The sequence below is a fragment of the Crocuta crocuta genome, unplaced genomic scaffold (assembly GCF_008692635.1).
Source record: "Crocuta crocuta isolate KB4526 unplaced genomic scaffold, BGI_CrCroc_1.0 scaffold133, whole genome shotgun sequence".
In the NCBI taxonomy this organism is placed as follows: Eukaryota; Metazoa; Chordata; class Mammalia; order Carnivora; family Hyaenidae; genus Crocuta; species Crocuta crocuta.
This window is the reverse complement of record NW_027529438.1, coordinates 4,435,092-4,447,206: the sequence shown is the minus strand read 5'-3', so window position 1 is coordinate 4,447,206 and position 12,115 is coordinate 4,435,092. Positions and strand designations below refer to the sequence as shown.

At 44.2% G+C, this 12,115-nt stretch overlaps 1 protein-coding gene across 1 annotated transcript in view; it reads right to left on the bottom strand.

The window, feature by feature from the left end:
* Window positions 1-4,973: 4,973 nt before the first annotated feature.
* The window catches only part of CD48 (CD48 molecule), a 12,391-nt gene continuing 5,249 nt past the window's right edge, over window positions 4,974-12,115 (bottom strand). Inside the window, exons 2-4 of the mRNA XM_077760112.1 lie at window positions 10,908-11,204; window positions 7,373-7,642; window positions 4,974-5,689 (exon numbers count right to left, since the gene is read on the bottom strand). Of these exons, the coding sequence (XP_077616238.1) occupies window positions 5,610-5,689; window positions 7,373-7,642; window positions 10,908-11,204 (647 nt within the window). The 3' untranslated portion in view covers window positions 4,974-5,609. The remainder of the gene's footprint in view (window positions 5,690-7,372; window positions 7,643-10,907; window positions 11,205-12,115) is intronic.

Below are 12,115 nucleotides of genomic sequence, written 5' to 3'. Positions count from 1 at the left end.
TACTAAGAGTATCACACTTCCTATTTCAAGAAGAGAGGAAAGAAACCAACCAAGTCATCTCCTATCTGGGCTGTGCAGACCCTTGTGGGCAGATGGGACATTGAAGGCAGAAATGGCTGGGTGAAGAGCAGAAGTAGTGAAAAAAACGATCTTTAGGATGAGGTGGACCACAGGAATAAAAAAAAAAAACATAAGAGATGGTACGATGATGGGAATAGAAAATGAGGTGACAGCAGAACATTGGGAGAGTGGCAGCATAGCTGGTGGAAGGGAATAAAGGTCTATGGATACCACTTTGCAGCTCATGCAGGTGGCTCTGGGCTAAATCTGTCCTCTCCCTCAACATGCAGTCTTCCGAGGGTGGGAGACAATAGCAGCAGGTAGGGGGAGGAGAGAGCATACCTCTCTTGGTGCTGAGGCTGCCACTTTAACAAATGGGCTTGAAAATAGCCCAAATGCACTGGAGGAGGTTGATCCTGTTACTCCTGGATAAGAAGTAAGGATGAAGGCTGGGGCTTTTCTAAGACTGCTTTGGTGTTACCAAGAATTGTGTAGAATTAACAGGGTCAAGGAAGCCATTTAAATCCAAATCCCTAATTAAGAGTTTGGAAAGATTTCCTCTCCTAACACCCATTCCCATTCCTCAAAGGAGCGCATTCAGGTAAATTGCCCAGCAAGAGCCAGGCACATGGAGGGCCTCAGTCAATTGTACCTTTCAGTAAGTAGCCCCTGGCACCCAGCATGGCAGAGAGCTTGGGAAATATGGGTGACAAATGAATGAGCTCCCTGGTTGAAGGGTCCAGGTCTAATTTAGTGCCCCAGGTCCCACCACCAGGGCCCAATCCGAGATGTTTATTGGTGCAGAGTCAGATACAAACCTTGCATTCTTTCACTTTCCAAGAGATTCTGGCCTTGCAAACTTCTGTGTGTCATCTCGTGCTACCTGTTGAAGCAAGCTGGTCCCGGTGGCAGAGTGGTGCACCTGGGGATCATGGGAATCTGAGAGGAACCACTGGACATTTTAACCTGAGAAGGGAAGGAGCATGGTGTTCATGAGCAGAGCAGGGCAGGAAGTGGGAGAGAACCAAGTTCCTTGGACAGACCTAGAAACCAGGGAGCTAAAGGTCAGAACAAGGAAGCTCAGGGACATCTTGTGCCTTACTGATCAAAAGAAAATGGCCTGTGGACAACGGCATTGGCATCTCCCAGAATCTGGTTTAAAATGCAGAATCTCACTCCTCACCTCAGACCTACTGACTTAGTCTGCATTTTAAGAAGATGCTCAGCAGAAGACNTTAAAAGGAGGAGGAGGAGGAGAAGGAGAAGAAGGAGAAGGAGGAGGAGGAGGAGGAGATGCCCAGGTTTGCTGCAGTTCAAGTGAAGGTTTGGGTAGCACTGACCTAACTGGCTGCAGTGGAACCAGCAGAGGGCAGTGTTGCAGAGCTCACCAGAGTGGCCCGCGGGAGGACGGCAAAGCTCTTACCTGGGGATTTCACATGAGGCAGTTCTTGGTGAGGACTTTGCCCAAATGGTGAGATATCTTCTTTACACAAAGACAAATGGCTTGTGTTAAAAAATAAAAATAAAAAATTCAACTGAGTAAATTTTAAAGATCTTATTGGCTTTATTCATGAGTTGGGCAGCATTCCATTTGCAAATACAAAGAAGCTCTGAGGAGCAGTACAATATGAGACTTTCATAGGCAGAAGGGAGCAGAACAAGTTACTAGCAAAGAGCGGATTGTTTCAGGCAAAATCACCTTCCTTTAGGGAACAGCAAGGGTCTGTCAGGCAGATGACCTCACTAGCAATGAGGTAATCTGGTAATTCCAGATTGACTGGCTCAACCCAGGACCTCTCCTGGGTTGAAACTGTAATTGTTAGGTTTAAGTCTTGGTTTGGCAACATAGGCACATGTGACTCCATTTTTGACCTCTTTTTTTTTGTTTGTTTTTAATGTTATGTAGTTTTGAGAGAGAAAGAGAGACAGAGCATAAGTGGAGGAGGGGCAGAGAGAGAGGGAGACACAGAATCTGAAACAGGCTCCAGGCTCCAAACTGTCCAGCAGGGCTTGAACCCGTGAACTGTGAGATTATGACCTGAGCCGAAGTCAGATGCTTAACCAACTAAGACACCCAGGTCCTCTTTTTTTTTTTTTTTAAACACTTGAGTTTGCTGATAATCACCCCACCAAGTTTTGATGTACAGAAACCTATGAGACACAGGGGAATCCATGAGAACTGGGCTTGGTCCTTGAACTAGAACTCCCAGAGAAGGTATTGTCTTGGTGTAATGTATCAGGAGTCCTTGAGGCCAACCCAGCTGCAACCCTATGTTCAGAGGGTTTGGTGCAAAAACACTTGGTCTGATGCTCTGCTGTCACCATCTTGATATTATTAAATTCTTAATAATTTCATCTTTCAACCTATGTTTTTTAAATGAAGTCCTTTGGTACAATGGAACATGTACTCATGTACATGAGTAGAGGAAATGCATGCAGGGTGCATGTCCATCCAGTTCAGGCTGCCTCATCCAAATGCAGCATTCATGGTACCCCATGAGTATAGAAGTAGTGGATCAATGATGTACAAGAGTTCACGGAGACTCAAAATGACTACAAATGAATTGTATCATGAAAACCAGTGGCTTCCAGAGAGTGTTGGGAAAATGAGTGTTCATGAGAAGTAACATGAAAACAGTTAAGTTAGGGGTTTTCTTGAATTATTTCTATTGCTCTGGAAAAAACAAAATGCACATGTATGCATAAGCTACAAAATACGAATTGAGTAATTTCAATTATTCCACAAACGAATAAATATTCTTGTATTTCATTCAAAATTGACATTGCACAATTTAAACAATAAAAATCACAATAATAACTTAAATGTTCAATTTCCTTCACTTAGAACATTTAATAGCAATTTAAAAAAGTCATCCCAAGTACAGAGAGTCTGTAGAATAAAGAGAAAAAGTTTATCTTTTAGTACATCTAATGGCACTTTTTTCTTGCTTTTTGAATGATGGGGGTGAAGGGGAGTCCCACATTTTAATTATGCACCAAGCCCAGCAAATTAAGTATCTGTCACTGTCTTGAGAGAGAGAGAGTCAGGGTATAGTTGGTATTGGTGACCTGGGCCATCAAAGGTGGGGATTTGTCTCAGGTCTTCAAGTAACTAGAACCAATCAAAACTTGTGTCTGTTCTTTAGCAGCTGAGGACTCTGCTTATTTATGATATAAAGCGACATTTCTTTTCTCTTACTGTTTTCCCCCAGAGATGATTTTTGACTCCATCGGTGTGTGTGTGTGTGTGTGTGTGTGTGTGTGTGTGTCCTCAAGAAAACCTCCTCTTCTGCCAAGAAGAAGCAAGGGGAAAGGGAGAGACGTTGCATGCAAAAAAGAGACCTAGACAGTCCCATTGGAGGGTGCCAGCTGATAAGAGTTGAGGCTGGAATGAGACCACAGATGAGGCTGAAGGATATATAGGCGTCTTCTGGAGTCTAGGCTATCTTGTGGTAACAAACAAAATCCAAACTTTCTTACACGTGTTCAGCATAAACCAGGCAGCTGCCTTCCATACAATGGCTTGGATCCAGGTCCCTTTCGCTATGTGGCTCCACTCCTCAGAGTCCCTCACTTCCTGTCTCATCAATTCCATCCATTTTCTACTGACTAAAACCAGTCACATGACCCAAATTAAATGAAAAAGGACCTGAGAAAGTTAGCTTTTCCATTGGCCCATGTATTAGTCAGGGCTCTGCAGAGAAACAGACAAATAGGAGACGCACGTATGCACACACACACACACACACTCACTCACTCACTCACAGATTTATTATAAGGAATTGGCTCAATTATGGAAGCTGACAAGTCCCAAGATTTGAGTCATCAAGCTGGAGACCCAGGATTGCTGATGGCGTCTGAAGGCAGGAAAGAAAAAATTGTCCCAGCTCAAAAGGAGTTAGACAGAAGTAATTCTCCCACACTTGTGGGAGGGTGAGCCTGCTCACACTGTTACCTGACCGGATGAAACCCATGCACTTTAGGGACGATAATCTATTTTACTCGGTCTACTGATTCAAATGTTAATCTTATCCAGAAAACCCTCACAGGCACACACAGAATAATGTGGGACCACACATCGGGACACCACTGTGGCCCAGTCAAGTTAACACATACAATTAACCAGGACAGCCCAGGAGGAAAATGAGAATGTTTGGCGAACACACAGCATTTTCTTCCACAGAGGAGAGCTAGATGGCAGGGAAGGCTGGTTTGGTATAGAAGGAAAGTGGTCTGTGGTGGGGCAGTTGCCAGAAGGGCAGTTACACATCCTTGAAGGGCCTTCTTGGCTCTAGGCCCACGCAAGCCTTGGAGGAGGGGAACACCCAGCAGAAATGTGTGTTCTGTCAGCGCTAGGCCCGGGGCCTCCCACCTTCCTGCGATGGAAGACACTAGTGATTACATTTTGTCCATTTGATGGTTTTATTAGATCCCATGACACAGGTAGGGTTTGAAGAGTCGCACACAAAGGGAGTAGAGTTGCTCAGCTCCCCAGGAAAAGCTTGGGAGGGACTCTTTTTACGTCGCAAAGCTTCATGCTCACTCCTGAGGGGTAAGCCTGACCCCATACTCCCAGGAAACCGAATGAGCATGCTCCTCAGAGAGGAGGCCAGAATTTGGGGGTGGGGAGAAGCTGAAACCCCAGGAAGTCAGATATGGATGTGGGACCAAGAGTCAGGGATTACACAAATTAACTCCTCCTGACACACCAGAAGGAGCCCATGATCCCAGGCTCTTCCACTTTGTATCTCGATTGTCCGGATCAATGGAGCAGGCATTGTTTGACAGCCTGACGTTGATGGTCCTATCAAATATTTATTTAAACAAGAAAACATAGTTTGATCACATCTTCTGGTGGAAAGAATGCATGTGTATCTATATTTGTGTGTTAGGAAATAACTAGGAAGATAAAATAAAATATTAGCTGTAGGTTTTTATTTTTTATTTATTTATTTTTAAAGTTTATTTATTATTTTGGGGCACCTGGGTGACTCAGTTGGTTAAGCATCCGACTTCATCTCAGGTCTTGATCTCACAGCTTGTGTGTTCAAGCCCTGCATCGGGCTCTGTGCTGATGGATAGGAGCCTGGAACCTGCTTCGTATTCTGTGTCTCCCTCTCTCTTTGCCCCTCCCCTGCTCTCTCTCTCGCTCTCTCGCGCTCTCTCTCTCTCTCAAAATAGACGCTAAAAAATATTTTTTAGTTTATTTATTTTGATAGAGACAGAGACAACGTGAATGGGAGAGGGGCAGAGAGAGAGGGAGTGAGAATCCCAAGGAGGCTCCACACTTCCAGTGTAAAGCCTTATGTGGGGGCTTGAACTCATGAAACTGTGAGATCATGACCTGAGCTGAAACCAAGAGTCAGATGCTTAACCAATTGAGCCACCCAGGTACTCTTTAACTCTAATTTTTTTAAAGTTAATTTGAAAATCCTTGTAGATTCAACAGCACACTTTATGTCATCCCATATAATCAGAGCTCTTTTCTGGCTGATGAAGGCAAGACCCAGCCATCTTCAAGCTTCACCCCTGAGTTAGAGCAGCTCATCTCAGGTCCATAGAAGGGCAGGAACAATGGGTATAATGACCACTAGCCACGTTGCAATCCAGGAAACTCCAGAGGATCTGGCTGAAAGAGCAAGAAAATGCCAAACACTTAGGTGTCTAGACTTCAGGAAAGGAAGGATTACTTCCCCTCTCTGTTTTTCCACCCCACTCACCATCTACACCTACTAAAAGGAAAAAAAGAGAAAGAGAAGAGAGAAAAGAAGGGAAGAGAAGAGAAGGGGTAAGAACAGAGGAGAGGAGGGAGCAGAAAATTTTTAAAAAGGGAATGGGTGATAAAGTAGGGAAGGGAAATTAGGAATGCTTTGCTAAAATAATTTGGGTGGCTAAAAAGTGACAAGATTGGTTTAGCCCTTCCAAAATAAAAAGGGCTGTATTATTATTTTCCTCTTCTCTGTAGATGAGCAGTCACCTTCATCTTATAAAGGACAGGGACTATGTCTCTTTCTTTTTCTGGACCTCAGGTGTGTGCTGGTGATATGAAGATGGTCTCATGGTCGGACACCAAACTGTCCCGTCAGGTCTGTGGTAGCAGGAGATACTAGAAGAGGCATGGCCAGTCAGTTGGGAAGAATAAATAAGAGGGTACAGTTTCCATAATCCACATGTGGGAGCAGAGGTGAAGAAATCAGTACAGGTGGGTGAGTAGACAGGGTCAAGGAAGACCGTGAAAGAGCAGTGTCTCTGGGGGCCATGGTCCCTGATGCATGTCAGGGAACTCAGGTAAATGTTGGCACCACAGGTATGAGTTATTCTGGAAGAATATGAATGTGGATGTGGATACTCAGGGATGTGATTTTAGAGGTATGGAAAGTACAGGACCCAGAATGTTGGAGATAGTAATTCAAATTTATTAAGGGGTTCCACCAAACTCCTAGTGTTTCCAGAATTGAAGAAACTAGATGTAATTTAAGTACCATTCATTGAAGACTTATCAGGCACTGTGCTAGGTAGGTTATCTGTACTGTCTCATTTAATCCTTATACAGAATGAGATAAGGATTACTATTTTGTCTGTTATTTAGGAAGGACACAACTTGGAGAAGGATATGACTTGGAGCAGTGAAGAAACTTTCCTCGCTACTAAATGACAATCCCAGGATTGCCCCCAGGTGTCTGACTCTAAAACCTATGAGCTTACTGCCTGATCCCAGCTACCCCTCTACGGGACTTGTGTAGACTTGACAGAGAGCCAGGAGAGATGCTTAAGTGAGTGGATCCTCCCAAGAGACAGAGGAATCTGGAACATGAAACTCAGAGTCTGTCTTTCTAAAGAGCAGAGAGTCTCTACCTTAGGATAAGGCCTTTGCCCCTGTTTACCACTTCTTCTGGCTTGTGCTCACCTACTTGATCCTTCTTGCCTTTGCTGATTTAGGCTGTCTTCCAGAAACCCCTCATGCACCTGCTCAACTGGGTCTGGTCTGCTCTTCCCCTTGTGTTTTTTTCCCTGCTCAATGCTAGCATCTCAGATTGTCCTACAATTTTCCAGGCCTCAGATTCTAGGACCATGCATTGTTAGAGCAGAGTAGGAGCATCAGCCTCCCTTTGCAAGCAAGGACAACAAGCTCCACAAAAGCCAGGTGAGGTGGTGGCAGAGCCCGGGGTAGAACCCATCTCCTGGGTCTCACAGATGCCTTTGGGATTCTCCACACAAGCAGGATGCTGAATAGGATTCCCACACCTTTCTTCATCCAAGACAAAACTAGTTACCCATACCCGCCCTCAGCTCCCTTGGGAATATTTCTTACACAGAGTACAGGGTAAAGTGAAGTAGATTGTATCATTCTTGCTGCTGACAGCATTGCTGACTTGGCAGGTGTAACTTCCAGAGTACTTTTGTGGATTAATAGTGATTTCAAGCACATTACTATGGAAGGCTGTTGGAAACGCTTCCAAGTCCCCATACCAGGTGTAGTTTACAGACCGGTCGTCTGAGATTTCACACAACAGTTTCAGATGACAGCTGTTGTTCACTTCCTCTCTCTTCTCGATCTTTATGAAAGGTTTAGGTACTGGATCTGAAGACAAAGAGGATGTTGTAAGATGAGACAATGGGTTTATGTATGTATTTATGAGGTACTGATGCTGCAAGCATTTGGCTAAGATACAAAGGGAGCTGTGGTGTCATGGAGAAGAGGCCCCTACAGAGGGAGCCAGTGAGCAGCTTTGACCTCTGGAAGTTCAGACTGGAAGGGCTGCTCCTTAGAGGTGAAGCTAAAATGGATCTGGCAGTGTGGGGGGAGGGAGGCAGCCATGCACCCAGAACCAAAATGGGGTTATGACTACAGGTGGGCCAGAGAGAACAGCAGAGATTGGCTGAGGTCAGACTTGGTATCCCAACTGTCTGAGCTACTTGAGGATCCTTCTCCAGCACCAGCCCAGAGTTGGCATCTTGGTCCGTCTGTCTTCAAGAGCTCTTGGGATCAGATTCAGCAAGAGTCCTGGGGTAGGAGGTACTATCCAGCATAGCATATCCAGCATACCGCAAAGCCCTTTCCTGGACTCTGGCAGAACAGAGAAGAGCCTCATGTAACCCCCAGCACACATTAGCCATGATGAACAGCATTGTGTCTGAGATACCCTTTGGTATCTCAGGGTTTAGTACAGTGCCTGCCACATAGCAGGAATTCTATAAGTATCTGACGAAAGGATGGATGGATGGATGGATGGATGGATGGATGGGTGGGTGGATGGAGTAGTTATGAGATACAAAGGACAAAACAGTAGCTTTGGAGTGAGACCAGCCTGGGTCCTGGCTCTCATGGAGTGACATTATCAAGATAATTAGCCCCTTGAATTTCCTTCCCATTGGTAAACTGACTCCACCTCATAGCACCATGTGAGTGAGATAAAATGGCATCATCCACGAGGAAGTACTTTCTGCAGGTGCAAGTGTTATATGCATGTTGGAGGTCACATCATCATTGCTGCTGTCTTCCTGCCACCAGATGGGATAAAAGGTAATCCCAGCACATGCTCCTTCCTTTGCTAGGGACACTTTAACTGAGACCCTCTGGGTCCTTTTCATTCTGGCCATGGGTAAAACCCCTGCAGAATCGGCGCCTCTTAGGTTACAAAGGATTAAATGTGCCAGAGAATTGACCATCCCAGAGCTTGCCTCTAACTGCAAGTGTGTGAGGGGAGATGGGAGGGTTCTGCCTGCCTGGCCTCCTGAACTCTAGACACATCTCCTATATGAAATGCCCCCTCAGATTGCTGATCTTTCCTTGCACACTTGAACTGAGCAATTTTCATAATGTTTTTTGCCATGTCCTGTGGTCTAGCTTGGTGTCTTCCATATCTCCCACATTTTACACACTGAGAAGCATACACCAGGCACTTTGTGGATGAGATTTTTTTGAGACAGCAGGGACTCTGGCTCCAAGATTCCCCCTTTAAGATATCAGAAATCCAAGGGCTGTACTGAACAATGAGTTTTCTGCTAACTCCATCCTGATGGTCTTATCTTCAGGCAGGTGTGCTTACCTCACACCAGCTTTTGGAATTTAAAATATTCAGAAATTTTGCAAGCTGATTATGAAACCATTAGGAACTTGGAAATGGCTGTGGTGGTACTATCTGCCACAGAAGTTGGTTAATGATACAAATTTGGGCTTTTCTTAACACCACTGTAAGAGATTTTGACTCTTTCCTTTTCCCAGAACCTCCCAAATTTTCAGACCATGTGACTTGGAGGAAGTGAGCAAGGAGGGTCCTCCAGCCTCTTAGAACAGGGACGGGTGAGCTCATGGGACCTAATTGTACATGACACTCTTCATGTACACTGTTTCAAGGGAGAAAGAACATTACAGATATATTCTGAGTATTTTCTAGAGACTTTGTATTCATATTTTTGGTAATTATCTGGAAGAAGGAAACGGCATGCTAAAATGATTTGGTCTTGAAAAAGAACACTTGCTTGCACTTTTTGACGTTGACTTTTGATTATTATTGACTTTGATTCTTATAACGTCCTAAAAGCAAGATATAAGTATCCTCAAATATGGAGTCCCCACGGCTCTCAGGTCTCACCTGTCTGGCATGTCTGCCTTGCCCCTCTTCTCCAATAATTATTTACCTCAGTGCCAGGGAGATATCCCCAAGAACCATGTTTCTGCTTTATATCCTGACCCTTTGGGCCATAAATGTTTCCATCAGGTATACATACCTGAACCAACTTGGGTTCATCAGTTTCTCTCTTTAAATTCTGAGAATTTAGGGGTGCCTAAAGGGGGTGACTCGGTCAGTGAAGTGACTCTTGATTTTGGCTCAGGTCATGATCTCACAGTTCGTGAGATCCAGCCCCATGCCAGGCTCCTTGCTAATGTTGTAGAGCCTGCTAGGGATTCTCTCTCTCCCTCTTTTCCTCCCCCTCCCTGTTCACGGTCTCTTTCTCTCAAAATAAATAAATAAATGTTAAACTATAAATAAATAAATTCTGAGAGTTTAAACCAAGAGTTACAAAAGCCTAGGCCTTGAGAGTAAGTCATGTAAATGGCAGGAATCCAGAGGCCTACTCCACAGATTCCTAAGACTGGGGACTCTGGACTGGCCTCATGTTTCCTTCTGTTCAGCCTTTTTTTTTTTTTTAACCTCTTTTAGGTCCCTTGAATTGTTTTAAACAGGTCTAGTGTCTTTAATAGATTTTTTTGGCCAAATTTATATTAAACTAGCTTCTGTTAACTTGCCACCAAAAGAAATTTATCTAATATGGGCACAGAGATGTTAAGATCTTTCTCCAAGGTCACACAACTAGTAAATGAGCTAGTAACCAGAGTTTTTAACCCAGGTCTGTCTGATTCCAAGTATAATATCTTAGTCCCTATTCCACATATACCAGTTAGGCTGGAGCTACGAGTGGAAGTTTTTGTCCCATCCATTCTGAAAGGTAAATAGTCTTCCTTTAACAGCCCCTACCCCATTCTTTATCTCTTGTATCTTTTTCCTTGAGTCTGATGAAGTCTGTGTTCAGGTATATCATTAAGACAAGCTCAGAACTGATTTGAGTTGATTGCAGGAGAGCCTGAAGAGAAGAGAGATGAAACCACTTTTGTGGTTTCATCTCTCTTCACATCTCAGACACGTGAATGCCAGAAGTTTTAAATGTCCCAAGGCTATCAGTTTGGGTTCTGCCTACCCAGGTTCACTCCTCAGAGGAACTGGCTCCAGGAGAAATGAATTAAGCCTGTCCTGAAGTTCCTCTGCCAGAGAGAGTCCCCATGAATGCAAGGAAACCTCCCAGGGGTCCATCCGGGGCCCTGGAGTGGGGACCCCCAAACTCACCAAGCACCATCAGTGAGATGTGGTGAGGTACCTCTATCCCAGACTCCTTCAACTCCAGCAGGATATACTTGCTGCTGTCCTCTTCCTGGATGTTATAGATGTACAGTTCATAGTCTTTACCAAGAATGACTCTGTCCTTAAACCTTGACTTGAAGTAGATAATTTCACCAGCCTCCCATTCTGCAATCTTCTGGTTGTCGTTGTAAAACCAGGTGAGTTGTTTGAATTCACCAGACAAATTATAGATTTTCAGAGTCACGTTGCTGCCAGAGATGGCAATCACTTGATTTGAAGGATCTGTGAATGAGAGTGAGAACAATCTTCAAGAGGGCAGAGCAGTTCAGCGGCCCAGGCTTTGGCCTGAGCTGTGGGACAGGGAAGAAGGAAGGGGTTTTGGCTTGGAAGCAGTGAGTATGGTCTTCACCAGAGGGGCTAATGAAAGCTGCAGCTTGAGGAATGGGCAATGGGATGCTGCTGATAATTCACCTAGTTCTCCCCCCCTACCCCCCGTGAAGATACAAAAAAAATGACCCTGAAGCTGTCTTCCGCTCTCTCCCTTGCTCTCATACCAGTAGACTTCCAAATAAAATGGTGACAAGTCACATCCCCTCTCTGGGCTTGTGTTCCATGATCCTTCAATTGAATTCTCTAGCAGTAGGTGGGAAGTAGAGAAGAAGCAAAGTTTGAATTGAATGAGAACCAGAGCTGTTCAGTGTCAAAGTATTCTAGAAGTGTGAAGACATTTCATTCATAAAAATATGCTATTTTTCTGGTGTTCGTAATTTTTGTAGTATTTCTCATCTTTGGGAAACTTGTGACACATTGATATTTCTTTTCTCATTCTAACTAACCTCACTTTTTGTTCCTATTTGTGTTTGCTCTTCTGTTCTTTTTTCATGAGGACACCCAAACCTTGTTTGGTTATGGCAAGGAAAAGACAAGATGATAGCCAAGAGGATGCAAGATGAAGGGGAGATCTGTTGACTCTCTGTGGAGGGAGAAGAACAAAGTAGATGTAGATAGATAGATAGATAGATAGATAGATAGATAGATAGATAGATGATAGATAGATAGTAGATAGATAGATATCAATATCTATATATAGGCTGAGAAAGAGTAGTAGAAAGAAGCTAGTGGTAGAGGAAAAAGGAAATATGATCTATATTAACTCTGGTCTCATATACTATCACACAAAACCTCAGCCTATT